We start from the raw sequence: 20,162 nt of genomic DNA on the forward strand, positions 1-20,162 counted from the left end.
CATGATGCCACTGTGTCTTTTAGGAGGACCCAGCCCTTCGATGGAGAGAGAACTCTCAGGGCAAGGCCGCCCTGACTCCTTCCGTCATAATGTCTTCTGGGGTCCTGCTGTGTGTCAGGCTCTGCTGTTGCTGGTGTGGACGCAGCCTAGGCCATCCTGGGGTGGACTGGCTCTGTTCCTCGGAGCTGACACTCTAGGAGGTCAGGTGGGGCTGAGCGTGCTGTGTTGGATGGTGAGTCACAGAAGAGGTGGCAGAGGCGAGGAACGGAGCTGGGCTCCGGTGCTGTCAACCAGGGGGCTGGGATGGTTTGGGGAAACCAACAAGGGTCTCGAGCCTCTGAGGGCAGAGAACCGGGGCACACAGGACGCTGCACACAGGGGCTCTGGAACTAGAGCAGGTGCCAGCCTGTCTCTGTGTCACCGGGAACTCCGGAGTGGGCTGGGAGGGGACAGACAGAAGACACCTTGTGCGGAGAAGGGGAGAATGGCGTGGACAGAGGCCGAGCGGATGGCCTGGGGCGAGGTGGCTTTGATGTCCCAGAGTCACCTAACAGCTGCCGTGGGTCGCCCGAGACACAGACCTACACGGCGATTCCGCTTTTGCGGTTTAATCCATGGGTCCTGTGTGACTCCCCTGGGAAGTGCGCTTCCCTTTCAGTCAGTTCTCCCAGCCCGGGTGGGGCTGGCGGCCTCAGCACCCTCAGGGGTCCGGAAGGACGCACGGACCTTCCGGTCCAGCAGGGGCTGCAGCGGGCGGTAGTTGTTGGCCATCATCTCCTCTTCCTCGCCTTGGGCAGAGAACAGGAGCTTCCGGAATGCGGACAGCTACAACAGAGAACAGCCAGGGTGCTGGGCAGCGCGGGGTCACCCAGCTCCCAGGACCGAAGTCAGCTCCCAAGGCCCTGTCCTCTCCCCTCCCACGGTGACAGTGGTTCTGAGGGGAAGAAGGGACTACCACTTGAGCCAAGCCCCACTTCTGGTTTTCTTGTGGTTGGAGATAAGAGTTTCCAGGACATTCCTGCCCGGGCTGGCTTCGAACTGCGATCCTCAGAACTCAGCCTCCTGAGTAGCTGGGATGACAGGCGTGAGCCACCTGTACCTGGCTGTTTTCAGGTCTTTAGACCATTTGCTTTGGGGGAAGCAATGCCCCCTGAGCTCCAGTAGCCTGTAAAGAGGCCCGAGTGGAGGGAAACTGAGGCCAGCCAAGAGCCAGTTCACATTCACCAGCCGCTCCATCGAGTCGTGGTGGGAAGAGAGTCCCCTTCTGGGGACGGTAATGGGGACTGAAGTCAGACTACGCAGATGTTCTGCTGCTTACGCCACGTCCCAGCCTCACCGGCCTTGGTTCGTTTGAGGTCGACCCTCTCTTCTTGTTAGGTCCCCCTGGGCTGTGATCCTCCTGCGTACGCTTCCCCGATAGCTGGGATGACATCGGTGCACTGCTGTGCCCAGCCACCCAGCCGCCCAACCGCAGAATGAGATGGAGTCTTGAGAACTTTTTGCCCTGGCTGGCCTTAACCCATGATCCTCCAATCTCCGCCTCTCAAGCAGCTAGCATCACAGGCTCGAGCTGCCGTGCTCAGCTCTCCCTTCTGGACTTTTACAGCGACTCATCCCCACACAACCAAGGGCCACCGCCCACTGCCTGACCGCAAGCCCTGGGACGCGCTCGCCAGGCTGGACCCTGGCCCCATCACAGGGCGCATGCTGGGCTGGCTCCCCAGCATGTCTCCCCCACCGCCACGGTTGACATCTCCACATCAGCACAAGGGTGGGGAACAAGGGGTCCAACCCCCTGACCCCTGTGCCAGCAGCGTTCTCCCAGGAGACGCAGGACCGCGCAAGATGCACCAACGGTGAACTGGGGAACTGTGTGTGCCGTCGTGGCGTCCTGCCGGGACCTCCCTCCCGGGAGACTCCCGCCGTGGCCCACCAGCCCCACAGCCCCGCAGCCCCGCTCACCTGGCTGGGGGCCACTTCGACGGGCTGCTTCTGAATGATCCAGGTGACAGACTCAGCCAGTGGCGGCGTGGTGAGGGAGCCGGCGTAGGTCCAGTAGTCCCGGCAGTCGGGCAGCAGGCACGTGGGGTCAAAGGGGCCCACGGCTGACCAGGTATCCTGAGAGGGAGAAGCGCAGGGCGGTGGGTGCTGCGCAGAGTCGGGGAGAAGGGAACGGAGGAGGACAGGGCCTCCGGCTCACGGGGACGGAGATGTGTGTTCAGGTGGCGGGCGGGCGTGTGGCCCCACCGTCCCAGGGAGAAGCAGAAGTAAGCAAAGCCCTCTGGACACCAGCCCAGCTCCTCATGTGCACACGCACATGTGTGCCCACCTGCCTGTGTGGTGCTGGGCTCGAACTCGGGGCCTCACACAGGCAAGTGCTCTACCACGTGAGCAATACCCCCACCTGGTATGTTTCCTTCTAAAGTCTTTCATCTCTGTCTGCCTTGGTGGTGGAGGTGGTACCGGGTTTACTGAGACAGAGGAGTGTGTGTAGAAGTGGCCATCTTTGCCATGGTAAGTGCGAGCTGGGCGGTGACGAGGGCCGTCCATGCCCCTGTGCCTTCCTTTCCATGGCCGATGGCCTCCCACTGAGGCCTGGCACCTGCGATTTGTATTCACCCCTCAGCACTTGGGGTGCTCTTATGAATAGTGCCGCAACCACAGAGGACACTGCCCCGGCTGGAGCTGCTTCCGATCTCGGGTGAGCACACCTGTGTAGCATTGTGGGTCCTACGGTCGCTTTCCTTCTAGCAGGCGCTGGTGGGGCTCACCTGGTGAGGTGTGCCCACCAGGCTTGGCACTCCACTTGGCCCAGGTGGGTGCTGGGTGGGCACGTGAGAATGCTTTGTGACCTTGGAGCTCAGGGCATGGAAGGAGACTGCATGCACCTGGCAGTTCCTGGGACATGGTTGCAGGACGCTGTGCATCACAGGGAAGCAGCCATCCTGAGCTACGGTGCTGGAGTGACCACAGGGAGAGCGGGCGCCTGGGTGCTCTGCCCATTGACTCTTTCACTCCCAGTGCTGGGAGAGAGCCCAGACTCAGGGCAGCCCTCTGCCGGCCGCAGGGGAGACAGTGGGGAGAGGGGATGGGGCTCTGGGCCCAGGCAGGCGCTCCCCCCGGCCGCACACTGGCGGAGGCGTCTGCGGTGAACCGGTTCCTGAAGAACCACCGGCCAGGTCCTCAGGGAGGAGCACCAGCACTGGGACTGCACGCCGAGCCCATCTGACCTGAGCCAGCTCCCACCTCCACCCCATCCCGACACCGTCCTTCCCTGCTGCCTTCCACCAGTGACTCAGAGCCAACAGGCACGCAGCCTCTCCCGTGGCCAGGGCCTGGCGTTCTATCACGTGCAAGGGGCCCAGTGTCGCAGGGCAGACGTGCATGTCTGTGAGCCCTCTCCCATCTGTGCCATGCTGGTGCCAGGCCCAGAGGACGGGGACCACCTATGTCCTGTTCTGTCTGAGAAGAATGACCCCATGTCTACCACTAATGCACTGGATTCACAGAGGGGAACGGGAGGCGCTCGGAGGTTGAGTCACTTGCTCAAAGCCACAAGCTCGGACCTGGTGGGTCAGGGTCGTGGATCGGGCAGGAAGGCCGAGGGGATGTCCTACGCACTGCTGTGGTGGGCGTGTCCTGATGGATGGACGGAGGCTCACTGGGCACTGGAGACTGGGGGCCTCCAGTCTCCTCTGGCCCTGGCCTGGGTAGCCCTCCAAGGCCGACTTGTTCTTCGGGGAAAATGGAGGCCCAGAGAGCAACGTCAGGACCAGACTTTACCCCGAGTGATGCTTCTTTTATGTTCCTACTCCTCCCCCTTCTTACCCCTCCCCCGCCTGCCACGGCTCCCCTTTGCTCAGAAAATTGTTAGCTGGAGGAGGAGGAGATGTTCCAGAGCCTTCCTGGGAAGGAGTGGGATCAGACCCGGGTGAGCCTCACTCCAGGGTGGCTGGGGACCGGCTGGGCCCCAGGTTTATTCTGGCTGTGGCCCAGTGAGGAAGGGGATGCGGCCCAGGGACACTGAGCACCTTGGCCTTGAGGTATTCCTGAGCCCAGGACAGAATAGAGGGGGGCGATCTCTCAGTCCCGGGGGGCAGCCAGGAGGTCAACATCAAGAGAACGCGTCACACAGATCAAAGGGCCCGCGAGCTGGCGAGGAAGCCCGGGCGGCTCTCACCATTGTCTGCCCACATCTGACGGCCACCCCCTCCCACCGCGGGACGCTTTTGTGTGGTAGTGAATAAATAAACTCCGTGGCTGTGGGACTTCCACTGCTCCTTCACAGCTTCTGGGCTGATCTTGGAGGGAGGCGACAGTCACGCTTGTCATCCTTTTGAGCCTCCCTCTGACCCCAAGGCGATCAAAAGCTGAAAGGCCAAGCCTGGTGGTGGCCACACCGTGGGCAGTAGGGTGGCTTTCCCTCGCTCCCAGACAACACGTTCTCCTTGAATAGGGATGAGCTTAATGCAGTTCTTCACCAAAGGGGTGCGGGGTACACTGGCCAACTCCCAAATGTTAACAGGTATGCATTTCAATCTGTCTGAAAATAAACGTTATCTGCTGGATGCCTGTGGCTTATGCCTGCAATCCTAGCTACTCAGGAGGCTGAGATCTGAGGATCACGGTTCAAAGCCAGCCCGGGCAGACAAATCTGAGAGATTCTTATCTCCAATGAACCACAAGAAAACCGGAAGTGGCGCTGTAGTCACGTCCCAAACCTAGCTCACAGTACCCCTGGAGTACTCCTGGAGTTGGCCCCTTGGAGTTCTGTCACCAGAACTGGAGCTTCACGTTTTCTCCAAAGTTCATTCTATTAAACCTCGGCATGTTCTTGCAAGTTAGCCTCTGCTCTCAGCAACTCTGCTCATCAGACAAGGCCTTGTTTTAGAGATGTCGCTCACCTTATGTTTTATCTCTGGCAAGATGTCCACCAATTTCTGCAGGGCCTGATGCCGGGCCCCGAGCTGCACAGCACAGACATGGGAGCGTTAGTGTGGGAAGGCCGTGGACTGGGTGAAGGTGCGCCTTGCTCTGGGCAGACGGTGCGCAGAACCGTTCCTTTGCAGGAGAGCCGCGCCCAGCAAGCGGTTACCTTTAAAAACACACCGATCACAGCCAGGCCATTCTCCCCCGTCACAGCCTCCTGGTAATGTGCATATTTCACACAATTCCAGTGAACTAAATGCAGCTGAAACACAGTACAAAGAGAATGGACGTCTGTCACTCTGATTTCTGTCTGGGAATTTCAATGAGCCAAGCGTGGCGGCGTGGCCCCCAGGTGCCCCTGCAGCGGTGCTCCTGGGGCATGGGGCCTCGGACCGCACCCGTACCAGCCTCTGCCGTCCAGGCGGGAGAGGAAGAAGACTGCTCTGGGTCCTTGAGCCGCAGCAGGCAGTTCCATGGGGTGGTAGTCATACCACTCTGGACTGCCTGAGGGAACACAGGGTTCTCAGCGACGGACAGGTGTTTAGTGAGAGTGATTCTTAATACCTTCGTGAGTCTGGACCTGGCCTTGGCCTCGGCCAGTGTGGGCCTGTCACTCCTCCCGGCTCTCCGAGGAGAAAGTCACAGGCAGGGCTGAGCTCTCAGGAGCACAGGCCCCGGTTGAGCTGTGGTTTGGTGAAGATGTGGTGGCTTCATCTAGAAGGGGCCTTCTGCCTTAACTCTCCCTGAGCGACTGCGCGCATGGTGTGGGGCCTCTGGAGCGTGACTTCGCAAACCCAGAGGGTGTGGGACGGGAGGCGGGTGGGCGGGGGTGGGGTATGACAGGGTCAACTGGCCCAGGGCCACCCCAGGACCAAGATGGTTCTAGCGCCCCCTTTGGACAGTGTGCGCAAGTGGTCTGGTGGTGCTGTGCGGTGGCTTTGGGCCGGGCACCCTGGCAGGGGGGGGTGGGGGGCACCGGCGCCCCGGCGTCTGCAAACCTCTGCCGGGAACACGTGGTCGTCCACCATGTGCTCCGCGCCGCGCTCGTTCCCGGCTCCCCAGTGGAAGTGGAACTGCTTGAGTCGGTAGTGGTTTTCCAAGGGTCCACCGCTGATGCCTGCGGAGGGGCAGGGAGACCAGTCGCTTGTGTGGTGGAGGGGGAGAGGGGCTGAGCTGGCTACACTGTCCACTGTCTGCAGTGTGGCTGCGCAGTATCACCGCCAAGGGAGGGTGCACTCTGAAGCGCCCAGCCATAAGGCGGCTGTGGGAAAGGTGGGGTCTCGTCTGACCTGGTCACCTCTCCTGCCAGGCCTAGCTCAGTGTACCATGTGGGGTACACGGCCCGGACCCTGTGTGTGTGGGGGGGGGGGTCCCTGGAACTGCTGGGATGGAGGCAGGAGCTGACCCCTGCTGCCGCTAGGTGGCGGTAAGGACCCCGCTCCCGGCACTTCGGAGACTGTGAGAATCCTAAGAGGGTTTCCAGGGTTATCTAGGGCATGCCCGCATGCCGTGTGTGACAAGCTCCGTGTTCTGAGACGTGCCGTGCCCGCCACCTTTGCTACGACCCCTCCTCAGCAGGAGGCAGAAATGGAGGGCCGGCATGCCTTCCCACGCCCCCCCCCCCGGGCGCTCCTCCGCAGCCCACACCAACCAGGGCATCTGGCCATGAACAAGGACTTGCTTGTTTTGTAGCGGACACCCGGGACACCAAGAGGACTCACAAAACCCCAAAAGGCTGCTGAATATGCAAACGGAAACAAGGGAGAGACGTGTTGCTGGGCTTTCCCGGTGCTGTGTGGACAGGCAGGGCCTCTGTCCTCTGGCCCAGGAAGGTGCTGGAGGGGCATGTGCCACCCAGACTGGACCGGGGTAGCTCCGGGGTGAGTCTGTGGACGCAGGCCGGGGAGCACAGAGGGCTCCAGCCAAGCACTGCCTCTTTTTTTTTTTGTGGCCAGCCCTGGGGCTTGAACTCAGGGCCTGGGCACTGTCCCTGAGCTTCTTTTGCTCCAGGCTAGCACTCTACCACTTGAGCCACAGCGCCACTTCTGGCTTTTTCTGTGTATGTGGTACTGAGGAATGGAACCAGGCTTCATGCATGTCAGGAGAGCACTCTACCACTGAGCCACATTCTCAGTCCAAGCACAGCTTCTTTATTCCAAGGTCCCTGAGACACACTGCCCAGGAGCCTGGATGGCAGAGCCTGGCTCCGCCGTGACCATCAAGAGCCCTGTCAAGTTGGAACGGAAGATGCTACTGTGATGTCTCACAGTGAGAGCTGCCAGCAGGCAGCAAAGCGGCAGGTGTGTTATCCAAAGCTACATTTTGAGCCAGGTGCGGGCGGCTCACGCCTGTCATCCAGGCTACTGAGATCTGAGGATCACAATTTGAAGCCAGACAGGGCAGGGAAGTCTGTGAGACCCTTATCTCCAATTAACCACCAGAAAACCAGAAGTGGCCTGTGGCTCAAGGGGTAGAGCGCTCGCCTTGAGCTCAGGCACAGCACCTAGGTCCAGGGTTCAAGCTCCATGACTGAAAAAAAAACCCAGAACCAAAAAACGACATTTTGTGGAAAGTCATGTATTGTGGCTGTCTCCACAGGCAGTACAGTGTGGCGTCTAGGACTGGGCCCAGAGACAAGCGTGGTTTCTCTATCCGTCAAGCAGGGAGAGCTCTCCTGGGATAGAGTTGCTGTAAGTGAAATTCTCAAAACAACACGGGATCATAGCCAAGGAAAGTAAGACATTGGCTGCCATGGGCAGTCTGTATGGGATGCAGAGGCTCACGGAGGACCTAGCCATCACGGTGTCTCCACACCGTGGGCACACTGCCTCCTGTCCACGGGCAGCGCACATCCTTATCTGTGAGGGAGAACTCTCTGCGCATGTCAGGAGTGACTGACAAGCTAGCATTCACTAAACACCTGCTACTGGATGCAGAACTTCCCATCTCCAGGAACCTGCTCCTCACCTGGGCCCCGGACCCTGTGCAGGAGCTCAGAGGAGTTAATTCACCTGCTCTGGGTCACTCAGAGCCCAAGCCCTGCCCAGGCCTGCAAGATCCTGCGGCCCTTCAGCTATGGTAGTACGGACCGGCTTTAAGGTTATTTATAGACTGATAAAACAATTTCAATGGACTTTTCACATAATACAGTGATAAGGTAACTTCCTCTAACTAAAAAAGAGGCAGGCCCAAGTTGTGAGGAGGCCTTCCGCTAGCCAGTCCCCTGGGACTGTCAACCGCGGTTTGTCATGCGTGGCGTGACCATCCATCCCCTGGTGTTCCCATCCATCCCCCCTTGCTGAGCAGGTGCGGCTGAGATAGTGGTGCTCGCAGAGATACAACTGCATAATTGCATCAGTCAGAGCCGGAGCCCCCAGATAAAACAGCAGCTGTCAGTCAGGGCCGGGCCCCTGCGAGCTGTCTGGTCTCAGATAATATTGTGTCTGCTGTTCAAACAGGTCCCGGGGAACAGAACAGACACCTACACTGGCTCCAGGATGAGCGGGCTTTTGGTGGGCATGGAGGTTTTAAGGCTTAAAATTAACATAAGAAAAGTTGGAGATGTTCCCATTGGTAGGAACTGCCAGTAACATGACCTCGTAGAAAGTTTAGCCTGTTCCTGGCTGGTTCCTGGTGGCTCCGGAAGTAGCCAGTGTCCAAGCGCCTGAACGCAAGCCTTGATTTCACACAGAGAGGCCTTGAGTGGTTATTTCTCTCTCTGAGTCTCAGACCTGACATCTGTTCAAGGATAATGATGCGTATTTCATGGGAACAAGGCACCAATCAATCATGGCGATATTTACCAAGTGCTTCCTGAGTCAAGTCCCTGGTCCTGCCCACTGTGACTGACTACAGAGTCACGGCGACCATCAACGCGGAGATCCGCTGCCGTCTGACACATCTGCCATTCCTCCAAGACAGGACCCACCAAGCACTGGTGGCTCATTCCTGTAATCCTAGCTGCTCAGGAGGCCGAGATCTGAGGATTGTGGATTGAAGCCAGGTTGGGCAGGAAAGTCCAAGAGACTCTTATCTTCAGTTAGCCACCAAAAAGCTGTAGGCGGAGCTGTAGCTTAAGAGGTAGAGTGCTATCCTTGAGCGAAAAAGTTCAGGGACAGGGCACAGGCCCTGAGTTCAAGCCCTAGGACACAACACAAAAGACCACAGATACAAGACCATGCAAGGCCATCACCCATTTGACTCTTCAACCCCCTTGGCTCTGATTCAAGACTCTAGCTGGCGTGGATCACCACTAATAAAGGACTACACTGCTAGCAAATGCCTGGCCACTAGCAGTGAGACTCAAGTGGCCAGCCTGTAACCTGAGCACTGACAGCTATAATTCTCTGGCCTCAAAAGCCTGGCGCTGTGGTTCTAGCTTTCACTAGACAGGACAGGGGGCAGTGGGCTCCTGTGTGCCCAGCCCCTAAGTATTTGACACTCAAGGGCCCAGGTTTGCCAACACTGGAGGAGCTACTCCTTAGCTACGGGTGATTTCTGCCCATTAGACCCAAAGGACCCTCGCCAGAGGACTGGTGAAATGTGTGCTCCCGTTCCTGCGTAGGGACTGACCGCGCAGGCTCTGCACTTGTCAGGGGCGGGGTTTGGATAGGGACTCTGGCTTGGGAGGCCAGAGGGAGGGCTGAATTCTGGTCAACTCTAGAGATAGTTCTGGCTGGAAGAGAAAACCACCTGGTAGCATCTTGGTTGGGATGGAAAACACCTTGGTGCTCACACCGTGGTGTAGCCACCGGCAGACACACTCTTCGCGAAGTGATGATTTGGTGCAGGATTGCTCCCGCGTGTCTTTGTGGATAGAAGAGTCCAGGCTGCGCTCTTCCATCTCACTGGGGGGGAGGGGAGGGGGTGGCTTTGGACTGAGCTCCTTAGCTCCTGGCAGTGCCACCACAATGAATCTCGGGGTGCCTAGCCCACAGCGCCGCTGTAGAGTGGCCGCGCCTCCTGGAGCCTCAGCATCATCTGCATCGCCTGGCGGGGCCCTGGGAAGGCTCCTTCCTTCAGGCTCCAATCTCCCTCAGTGGCACAGAGGTTGGAGGGCTGGAGAAACAGCGCCTGCTCTTGTGTTCCTGCCCTGTCTCCGGGCCATCTGTCCAGGTGAGGGCCCCACATTTTCTTGGGAGCCTATTTTATGTTGTTCTTACTGTGTCTCTGATCTGTCACCAAAGATCCCTGACAGAAATCTGTAAACTTTAAACTCCTGTCTGCCGGCCGTGCCTCCTCCGCTAGGAACAAAGGTTCATTGAACTCCTGCATCTGCGCAGGGGCTGATGGGGAAACGGCCTTCGGCTGCCGGGGTGCTGGGCCTCTTGACACAGAGCCTCTCGATCCATTGCAGGCGGCGCAGAGGCCCTAGTGAGCCCTACTTATGAATTTGCGTGACTTCAAGTTGGCGTTAACGTTGGGAGCCTGGCAGTAGGCACGCACGAGGCCTCCATGTCCACTGCTGGCCTTCGGAGTGGCCTTCGGAGGCCCGCGAGCCACTGTGCTGCCACGGGGCCCCGGGTTTCCTGCAGGTCAGCCACGTGCCACAAATGCGCCACGTTCCCCCAGTCAGAGGAAGCCGGGGCTGGGCCTGGCCGGCTGCGGTTTCTGTGCTTCTCTGCGCGCCTGTGGTGGGAAAACGTCACAAAGAGCACGCGGCCTGCGCCCCTCAGGGGAGGTGTCCCAGGCCCACCACACGCCCTCCAGCAGGGCACCTGTCACCCCGCGCAGGCCCCTCTTCACTTCCTCCAGCGCCCTGCACGGCCAGTACTGGCCCAGAAGACGGCAGAGGACACACGGGGTCTGAGAGGCCAGCCGGCTTTTCATGCCCCTGGCAGCGGGCAGAGCACCCGGGACACACAGCGGCCCGGGCTCTGCTGCCTGTGGAGCCCTCCGCCGTGGACAGGTCTGTGAAGGAGGCCCTGCGCGCCGTCTGTGTGGGTGTCATGGTTTCCTCTCCGCTCCGCACGCTGGCCTCTGCCTCTCTTCCTCCCTCTGTCCTGCTCCGCCTCCTAGGCCAGACCTTCTTCCCCGGGCCTCCAGCGGCTCACATTCCTGGAACCATTCCTCTCCCCTGCAACCCTCCCCTCCTGGAAAAGCCCCGGGATGCTCGTGCTGACCGCTGACCGGCGGAAACCTCCTCGGCCTCTTGCTCCAACTTTGCTCGTCGTGTCTGGCACCCCTCTGTTGGTGTAGCCGAGCCCCAAAGCATCATATTTTATGCAAAATTGTTTCCGTGCCACATACCTTCTCTGCTCACTTTCTGACTTGCTTATGAGCCCTCTCCTCCTCCTCCTCCTCCTCCTCCTCCTCCTCCTTTTCTTCTTTAATTTCCTTTCCTTTATCCAGTTTTTTTCTTTCCTTAAACGTTTGGGAGAGTCTCCTTAGTCTTATTTTCTGGCTGGAACCCTGTGCGGCCCTCCCCATCTTCCAGCTGTGTCTTCCAATTGATTTTTGCTCCCAGTTTCCAATGGAAGAGAATGAAGAGAACAGAAAACCTGGAAAGGGGCAGCCGGAGCCGGCGTGGAGGGTGGCCAAGCCGGGAGGGGCGCAGCGGCCGTGAAAGCCAGTAGGACAGATGGAAACGGGGAACTGGCTTTCTGGGAAAACAGAGAAGAAAGTAAAACCAGATTGATCCGCATGGATGTGAGCCACCAGGGATTAGCCAACTAATTCACATGGCAAGAGAGACACCCAGCTAATTCTTTCGGTCTGTGGTGAGGGAGGGTGCGCCCTTTGACCCAGATGGGGATGGGGAAGCCAGGTCGGGTGAGGATGAGGCCAGCGGTGGGCCTGCTGCCTGGAGGCAGCGCAAAGCCTTGAAGCACCAATCTAGGGTGGGCCAGGGTGAGCTCAGGACAACGGACAAGGCCAGTGTCCACAGGAGAGCACCCCGGCTGGCTCTCAGCCCCTGCCTCACCCCCGGGAGCAGCGGCCTGTGGTCCTGTGGAGTCCATTTACTCCCTTCTCTCTCTCCAGGGCAGCTCAGCCTCCAGCTGGCCAGGGACTGCTCCACCCAGACCGGTGGTCACCGTGGGGACACACATCAGCCAGCAAGGGGCTCTTTCTTGGTCCACCTGGTGAGAGGCCGAGCTGATTCCTGGCCTCTACTAGGGAATCTCCAGCTGAGCAAGACTCCACCGGGAAAAAGTGGAGCAAGAGGGAGGAGAGGGCCCTCAGCTTCCCCTGGCATCTTCTGGTGCGCCAGCCAGTGGCGCCCTGCCCTTTGCAGGACCCGAGTGGACGCATTTCCCACGGGCTAAGCCCATCGGGGCTGGGCTTTTGTCATGCGCCACCTCAGGTCTTCCTCAGTGCAGGGGATTGTTCACTGGTGGAGTAAAGATGAGATCAGAGAGGACCGGCCCAGGGTGACCGCACGAATCCTCTCTCCTGCTGGAGCTCACTGTGCCTGAGCAGTGACACCACACACACACCGAAGTCAGGACTGCTCTCCCTCTACCCAGCCCCAGACACTGGCCTGATCTCAACACTCACAGCTGAGTGTGTGTGTGTGTGTGCGCGCACGTGTACATACAGATCCTGGCAACCTGAGCACAGTCCCTAAGCTTTTGTGCTCAAGGCTAGCGCTCTACTACTTGAGCCACAGCTGCACTTAGGCTTTGGTAATTAGCTGGAGATGAGTCTCATGGACTTTCCTGCCCAGATTGCCTTTGAACCGGGATCCTCAGACCTCAGCCTCCTGACTAGCAAGGATTACAGGTGTGAGCCACTGGCACCTGGCCTTACTCACAGCTTTTATCAACTCCTCTTCATCCTGCCCTGGGATGGAAGCCGAGGAGGGAAGGGGCTTTACGTTCCTTGTGGCTTCCCGTGTGACGGTGCCCACGCGTGTGCCTCTCCCTGCTCCCGGCCGGCAGGTGGCTTGGGTAGGGCTGTGCGCGGTGGAGTGGAGGGCCTCAAAGGCCGGCTTGGCTCACCTGACCTTTCTGCGGCGGCGGCAGCATCGTCGAACTCCACCTGGAAGAAGTAGCCGGTGTTCCAGATATAGCGGCAGGATGCAGGGTGGTAGGAGATGTTGAGCGGCTCCAGCCGTGGGTCGTACAACGCGTCTCTCGACTGGATATTGACAGGAGACTGCCGGGTGCCCCCAGGCACAGGGGCTGGTCCTGTCCAGAAAGGGTGCCCTGGGAACAGCGGAGACTGGGACTGAGGCACTGGCCGGAGGTGGCTGGGGCGGGACAGAGGCCCTGAAGCACTGGGCTTGGGGGAAGTAGGCCCAGTGGGGCGCCCTGCCCCCTCCTACCCCCCCCCCGCTTCATCCCTGGGCGCTATGCCTCCCCTTGGTGCACGCCCCGTACTGAATGTTCTGGACCATGGGTGCTCCTTCTACTGGGCCCTTGACTTGACAGCTGTGATGCTGTGTGTGCCATTGCTGCTCCTGCTGGAGAGCAGGCATTGCATGGCTCCCATGGGCGTGTGTGGGGGAGGCAGCTAAACCCCAGCACAGCCAGTCTCCACCCCGAGGGCCTGGGGCCAGGGCTCTGGCTTCTGCTTTTTTTTTTTTTTTTTGTCGGTCATGGGGCCTGAACTCTGGGCCCTGGGCGCTGTCCCACAGCTCTTCAGCTCAAGGCTAGCACTCTACCACTTTAGCCACAGCGCCACTTCCAGCTTTTTCTGTGTATATGGTGCTGAGGAATCGAACCCAGGGCCTCATGCATGCAAGGCAAGCGCTCTACCACTGAGCCACCTTCCCAGCCCGGGCTCTGGCTTCTGAATCTTGCAGCACAGACCCCCTAGCTCGTAAGGCTTGTCAGTCCAGCCCCAGGCCTGGGGAAGTCGCAGCCAGGGCTGCCAGCCCTGGAAGAGCTTCTCTTCACCTACTCACAATCTCCATCGAGACAGAGCACTAAGACCCAGCCCGTGGACTCCTCAGCACTGGGCAGGGTGCCTGGCCCTGCAGAGGTGCTGCGGGGTGAGGAGGAGCTGAGTTTGTGCTGGGAAGCGGCTGGCTCTGAAGGGTTCTGATTTACATCCCGCCCTGCCTGCCCAGGCCTGTTCCCTCTCCGGAAGGGTGACAAGGCTTGGGGAGCTGCCACGGAGCCCTGGAAGGTTCAGTCGCTCCTGTCTGTCTCCCCGGCCACGCGGTGCTGCTCTTCCCCGGCCTGTGCTCTGCGCCGTGGGGCGGCACAGATCCAGATGACAGCAGCCAGGCACACGGTGCGAATTTAACACAGCTGTACCAACCTTAATTTAGACCAAACCTGGGGTGGGGGTGAGGCACCAGACCCCCTAAGAGGCCCCTGTTCAACATGGAAGTGCAAGTCTCCCAGACTCAGAAATGTGGGTATTTTAGGATTCTGTCTGCTGTGATGATAATAAATGAGACCACCAACAGGGAGACATCTGTGCGGAGCTGGTGTCTGCCACCCCGAGAGAGGCCGCTGCCCATTGCTCTGGGCAGGGGAGGAGACGCCACCTGACTACTGTACCCACCGCAAACAGCTACTATTGTGGGCTGTGCCAACAAAGCGAGTCCCAGGAGGAAGTCGTGAAAATAAAACAGGATCCTCTCTCACCACTATTTAACATGTGCGTGCAGAGCGCTTGCTAAGGGGCAGTAGCCAGGAGCTGCGGGCATCCCTGACCCTGGTATTATTTATTTTTTTGCCAGTTCTGGAGCTTGAGCTCAGGGCCTCGGCTCTGTCCCCGGCCTCTGTGCTCAAGGCTAGCGCAATGCCACTTGAACCACAGTGCCACTTCTGGCTTTTTCTGCTCAGACTGGCTCTGAACAGCGATCCTCAGATCTCAGCCTCCTGAGTAGTTAGGATGACAGGCGCGAGCCACCGGTGCCCGCTGAGATGAGGGAGGACCCCTCTCCACACACACGTTGTCCCCCCTCTGGGGACTCCAGGATCAAAAATACTGATCCACTCCCTCCCTTCACCCCCGGGAAGCAATCCCCACCCCACTGTCCCTGGGCCTCTGGCTTCCAGCTGCTTCCTGCTGATCAGAGGCTTGATCCTGATAACAGGGGCTTGGAATGTGTTTGCATGGTGAGGAGACTGCAGTGCAGAGGGCTGCTAGTCAAGGAGGAGATCTGGACCCAGCCACAGCCCAGGGCCTGGTCCAGCCAAGTCCAGCCTGGGCAGAGCCAGACTAAGAAGGTCCACACAGGACTGAGCATCAAGTACCGTTACAACAATGGTCAGGAATGTGCAGCTGGGGTCCAGCCAGGATTTAATAATCGGCTCTCCCAGGCAATGGAAGTGTTTATTGTGTCTCCATTCCCTGGGGAGTGCGGGGGGGGGGGGTGCTCTCCCACTCACTGCGCTCCTCCAGAGACGTCATCAACCAATCCCAAAGCCACACCCCCAGCGCTTAGCGCTTTCCATTGATCAAACCAATCCGAGCATTCCATCCTCCCAAAGCCACACCCCCGTGCTTTCCCATTGATCAAACCAATCCGAGCATTCCATCCTCCCAAAGCCACACCCCCAGCGCTTCCCATTGATCAAACCAATCCGAGCATTCCATCCTCCCAAAGCCACACCCCCGTGCTAACCATTGATCAAACCAAACTGAACATTCTATCCTCCCAAAGCCACAACCCCGTGCTAACCATTGATCAAACCAAACTGAACATTCTAGCCTCCCAAAGCCACACCCCCAGCGCTTTCCATTGATCAAACCAATCCGAGCATTCCATCCTCCCAAAGCCACACCCCCAATACTTTCCATTGATCAAACCAAACTGAACATTCTATCCTATCAAAGCCACACCCCCAGTGCTTTCCATTGATCAAACCAAACTGAACATTCTATCCTATCAAAGCCACACCCCCAGTGCTTTCCATTGATCAAACCAAACTGAACATTTTATCCTCCCAAAGCCACACCCCCGTGCTTTCCATTGTTAGTAGCAAACTTCTTTCCTCCAAACGAAACAGCGTGCAGAATGACAATGAATAAAACACCAGAAGACAGCAATGAATAACTTGGATACAGTCTTTCCTGCTTGGCAGAATGCACTAGGCTCATGGTGAGACTGGGAAACGCCTGGCCACGGTGCCAGTCCGGTCCCAGTGTGGAGTATGCTAGCTAAAGACTGGCTGCCACCGGATGTCACCAGCCGGGTGATGCCTAAGGAAAGGCTGGACCCTCAGTGTGGCCGCCCAGGGTCAAGTAACAGCTGGTGCTTGCTAGGGACCGTCACTGGTCTAAGCTCCTCTAGCAATGGGGACAGGTCCCGATCACTGGTTCCAAATACAGGCAGTGTTGGTGCTGCCCAGCCGAAGGGTCCTGAGGGTGGTGACCTCAGCCACTGTCCCAGCCTGAGGACCCCAATGCTCTAGGGGTAAAAGCCGTGCCTCTGGGGACTATCAAAGCTGCCCTAACGCAAGGCCATTCAGAAGCTGTAATCCAGCAGGCACCACTGGAAGGTCACAAAAGCCATTCTAGTGCTGCTGGTGGCTGGAACCCAGAGCTGTTGGCCCCCAGGCCTTGGGAACTCAAGGGCCCAGGACTGCTAACTTCTCATCTACCCACAGTTCCTATCTGGATAGAGTGAAAGGTCCCAGACAGCTGCTGGTAAAGCAATCCCCTCATGTCATTCTCTAATAAATGCTGCATGGTAAGTACTGCTATGAATCACCTTGCGCAGATGAGGAAACCAGGGTCAAAGAAGTTAAAACACCTTCTAATGGACACACAGTTACAAAGTGAGGATGTCAAGATTCCAATTGAAGTCTTGTGGCCTTGACCATCCTAAGGGTCAATGAGCACGGGGGAGAAAGGTGTTGATGCCTCAGGAAAGAAAACAAGAGGCAGAGCACCAAGACCAGGACAGGCTGGGCAGAAGGGCAGTTTGGCCAAACTCTTCTCTCTCTCCAGTGTTATTAGTGTCCACAGACAGTGGGTGTCTGTCTGGGCCTTTCCAACCGCCAAAGCCCAGGAAGTAATTAGGGTGCTGAGTTAGAACAGAACCCAGCAGCCATGCATGCAACGCCCACCCTCATCTTACAGGGGAAGCACTGAGGTCAGGAAGAGGAAGGCCTGGCCCAAGGTGGCGGTGTGCGTACTGCTGCTGCCCCTGAAAACTTAACCACGGTGACTGTGAGCGCTGTTAAATGACTTGCTCAGGGCCACCAGAGACGGGCCAAAATTCAGAACCCAAGCAGCTGGCCGGCAACCGTCTCTCATCTCAAAAGGTCCTGAGAACCATCCAAGCCTGGAATCACATCGGGAGGAAATTGGGAGTCTACTTACAAGTACCACTTCCGTCTCCCAGTGTGCAGTAGTGCTGGGGACTCCATTGCCCCTGCCCTGCGGCAGGACTTCGGGGAGACTCCCACATCTTCCTGACCAGGGAGAGGGTCCTGGGGGGCCGGCACGCCACCCTCCCCAGCACCATGGCCCTGAGCATCTTGGTCACCAAGAGGGCTACTGTCCCGCTGTCTGGTTGTGCCCAGGATAGCTGTGGTCTGGGGTATACCCATCTTTCTGAAGCTCACACAGAAACCCCTGAACCTGGTAGTTAAATTTCAACCCTGGCCTGTCCCAGGTGTGGGACACCGTTTGGTCTGGCAGCAGGGAAGCATGTGGGACCTGTGGCCTTCACTGGGTACAGGCCTCTTGGGTCATTGTGACATTCCCGGATTACACCACAGCCTCTGCATAAACATTAATCATGTCCCTTTCATGCACAAGGGTCTGTGTTGTTTGGGCAATGTGCTATGTGGTCATTCTGGCAGTCCCACCTGAGATCTTTGTCCTTGTGGACATCAGGTCACAGGAAGCCCTCTGTGGCCTGGGCAGCGGCTCATCCCAGTGTCTTTTCTTGGGTGATAGAGCCCATGAAGACAGGGCAGCGTTATCCTTGAGGTGGTTCTTAGTTTAAGCTTTCTGTCTCTTGCCCAGAGGGCCAGGCTGATGATTAGATTGTAGAATCTTAGATCTGCAGCTCCAGCCCTCCTCACCAACTCTCTCAGGAGGGATGGGGACAGAGCACAGTCAGCTGGGGTCCCTACCAACTTCCCCAGAGTGGAGGCAGACTGCTCACCTCATCACTCACAATCACAGAAACCTACAAGCCAAGCCGGGTCCTAGTGACCCATGCCTGAAATCTGAGGAAGCTGGGGTGTGAGAACCGTGGCTGGACCATGCATCTGCTCCACCCCCAGGCACGGTGAATCTTTCCCTGTGCCCAGCTCTGTTTAGATCAAATGGTTTGGATTTTGTTGTAATTAGGATCATGGTGTTGGGGATCATAACTCACAATGAGAAGAAGAGTACACATCAAGACTTCATTACTTAGGGGAATTTTAGGTCAGGAATTTTGGTGCATGGGTTGGTTGCAAGGTTTACCAAGAGGAGCAAGTAGAAGAAGTGGGGTTATTAGTTTAGGCACTGCCAAGAGAGCCAGTGGGCAGCCCAGCATGAGTGCTGCTGTGTGAGGGCCCGGGAGGTTTAGCAAAGCAAAGGAAGCCCCATTTGCCAGTGGGAGACTGGACAGACCGACGGAACAACGCATTGCAGGTCCTGGTACCGCAAGCTTTTGCTGGGTCTGCAGTGTGCAGACACACCAGGTCGTGTCTCATTAACTCCAAGAGCCTGGGCTGTGTGTCATCAACACCTCCCATGGCCTGGGGGAGCGGTGGGGCTGCTGGGGTCGGGCTAGAGCTGTTATCTTCTGTGAGCTCCATGGGCTGCTGTTGATCGGTGGCCATCCGCAGTCCAGTTCCAGCTGTGACTGACAGCGGGTGGCTGAGGCGTACCTGCACAGCCCAGTGTGCCCTGCTCCCCACCACCCCTCCGGGCGGGCGGGCGGGCTGCACCCAGCAGCCCCAGGGCCAGCGGTCGGCAGGACAAGCTTGAGTAGGAGGGCGTATCTGGATGGGCCACAGCGAGGCGCTGGGAGGAGGAATGGGGCTGGACGTTGCCCTCGGTGACTATTCTGGTATAGAAAGCATCCAATTGGTGCGCAAGGCAACGTGCGATTGCAAGCATTCATTCACCCGGGACCCAAACCCTGGCTTCCCTCTTCCCAGCCTCGAGCCCCGCCGAGAGGCTTCCCCGTGGGGCTTCGTCCCGGTCTCGGGGCGGGGCAGGTCTCCGGCGCGCGGGGCTCGGCGGGGGCTCGGTCCGGGAAAGCCCGGCGGGCGCCGCGCCCGCTCCCCGGGTCCCCCGGCCCGCCGGGCCTCCGCGGCGAGGCCGCCCGGGGTCGCGCAGCCGGCGGCGCACAGGGAAGTGGGCGGGCAGCGCGAGATCAAGCCTCCTCCTCTCCGGAATCCCGGTTCCAGGCGAGGAGGGACGGAAAGCGAGGCGCGACGCCGGGCCCGGCGCGGCCCAGGCGGGAGCCCCGGGATGGAGCCGCGGGATGGAGCCCCGGGGCGGGCGGCGCCCGGGCGGCTGCACGGCGGCGCGTCCCACCTCCACGAGGCCTTCCTCCGGCACACGCTGGTGGCCGACATCCGCCCGGGCCAGATAAGCGGCCCGGGCCGTTACGAGTCCCTTTAAGGTTCGCGCCACCCCGAGACTCCGGAGCCCCAAGCCCGACGGCAGGCCAGGCGCGTGGGACTGGCTGGGGGACGCGCAGCCCACCAGCGTCTGCGGCACTACAAGTCCCAGCAGCCCTCGGGGCGGGGACGGGGCGCGAAGGCCCGAGTCTGAACCGACTACAAATCCCGGCAGGCACACCACAGTCACCTCCCCCGGGACTACGGCTCCCAGAAGGCACCGCGCTGAGTGCCCAGTGCACCCTGGGAAGTGTAGTCGTCGCTTGAACGCCGTCGCCTCAGAGAGGGTGTACGAGCCTCAGATGGCCCACAGAGAAGACTTTCTCTGTGTCGGCAGGCGGCGTGAGCGCACGGCCCAGGAAAGGGCACCCCGGGGAGACAACCCTCGGCCGGAGGGCACGACGCTTGCGCATGCTCGCCTGAACCGGCCGGAGGAGGTGCGCGCGTGGAGGGGGGGGCGGTGCACAAGCCCCGCCTCCTCCCCTTGGCCCCGCCCCGCGGCCGGAGCCCAGCGAGGCTGCGCAGAGGGCGGGCCGCGGGCCGCGGGGAGGCGCCGGCGACGCCTGCGCAGAGCGGCGGCTTCTCTCGCGAGGACGGACGCCATTATCGCATCTCCCCGACAAACACCACGAGAATTCCGCAGCCCACACGGTAATTGCAGCTCCCGCAGCCGGTCGCGCCTCCACTCCCCCTTCCCGCGGGGCGAGAGCGAGAGCGAGATCTCCGTCGGCCCCCGCCCCGCCCCGCCGCCCGCCA

The 20,162-nt window shown here is 59.3% G+C and overlaps 2 protein-coding genes across 10 annotated transcripts in view; one reads left to right on the forward strand and one right to left on the reverse strand.

The window, feature by feature from the left end:
* Positions 1-654: 654 nt before the first annotated feature.
* The window catches only part of Ca5a (carbonic anhydrase VA, mitochondrial), a 25,719-nt gene continuing 6,211 nt past the window's right edge, over positions 655-20,162 (reverse strand). The window contains exons 2-9 of the mRNA XM_013012716.1: positions 18,919-19,565; positions 18,666-18,801; positions 12,870-13,076; positions 5,928-6,046; positions 5,096-5,191; positions 4,905-4,967; positions 1,963-2,118; positions 655-825 (exon numbers count right to left, since the gene is read on the reverse strand). Of these exons, the coding sequence (XP_012868170.1) occupies positions 655-825; positions 1,963-2,118; positions 4,905-4,967; positions 5,096-5,191; positions 5,928-6,046; positions 12,870-13,076; positions 18,666-18,801; positions 18,919-19,565 (1,595 nt within the window). The remainder of the gene's footprint in view (positions 826-1,962; positions 2,119-4,904; positions 4,968-5,095; positions 5,192-5,927; positions 6,047-12,869; positions 13,077-18,665; positions 18,802-18,918; positions 19,566-20,162) is intronic.
* The window catches only part of Banp (BTG3 associated nuclear protein), a 58,535-nt gene continuing 58,357 nt past the window's right edge, over positions 19,985-20,162 (forward strand). For all 9 annotated transcript variants that reach the window (XM_013012758.1, XM_013012752.1, XM_013012754.1 and 6 more), the window contains exon 1: positions 19,985-20,057. The gene's annotated coding sequence lies outside the window, so the exon portion shown is untranslated. The remainder of the gene's footprint in view (positions 20,058-20,162) is intronic.

This window comes from Dipodomys ordii, unplaced genomic scaffold (genome assembly GCF_000151885.1).
Source record: "Dipodomys ordii isolate 6190 unplaced genomic scaffold, Dord_2.0 Scaffold18, whole genome shotgun sequence".
Lineage (NCBI taxonomy): Eukaryota > Metazoa > Chordata > Mammalia > Rodentia > Heteromyidae > Dipodomys > Dipodomys ordii.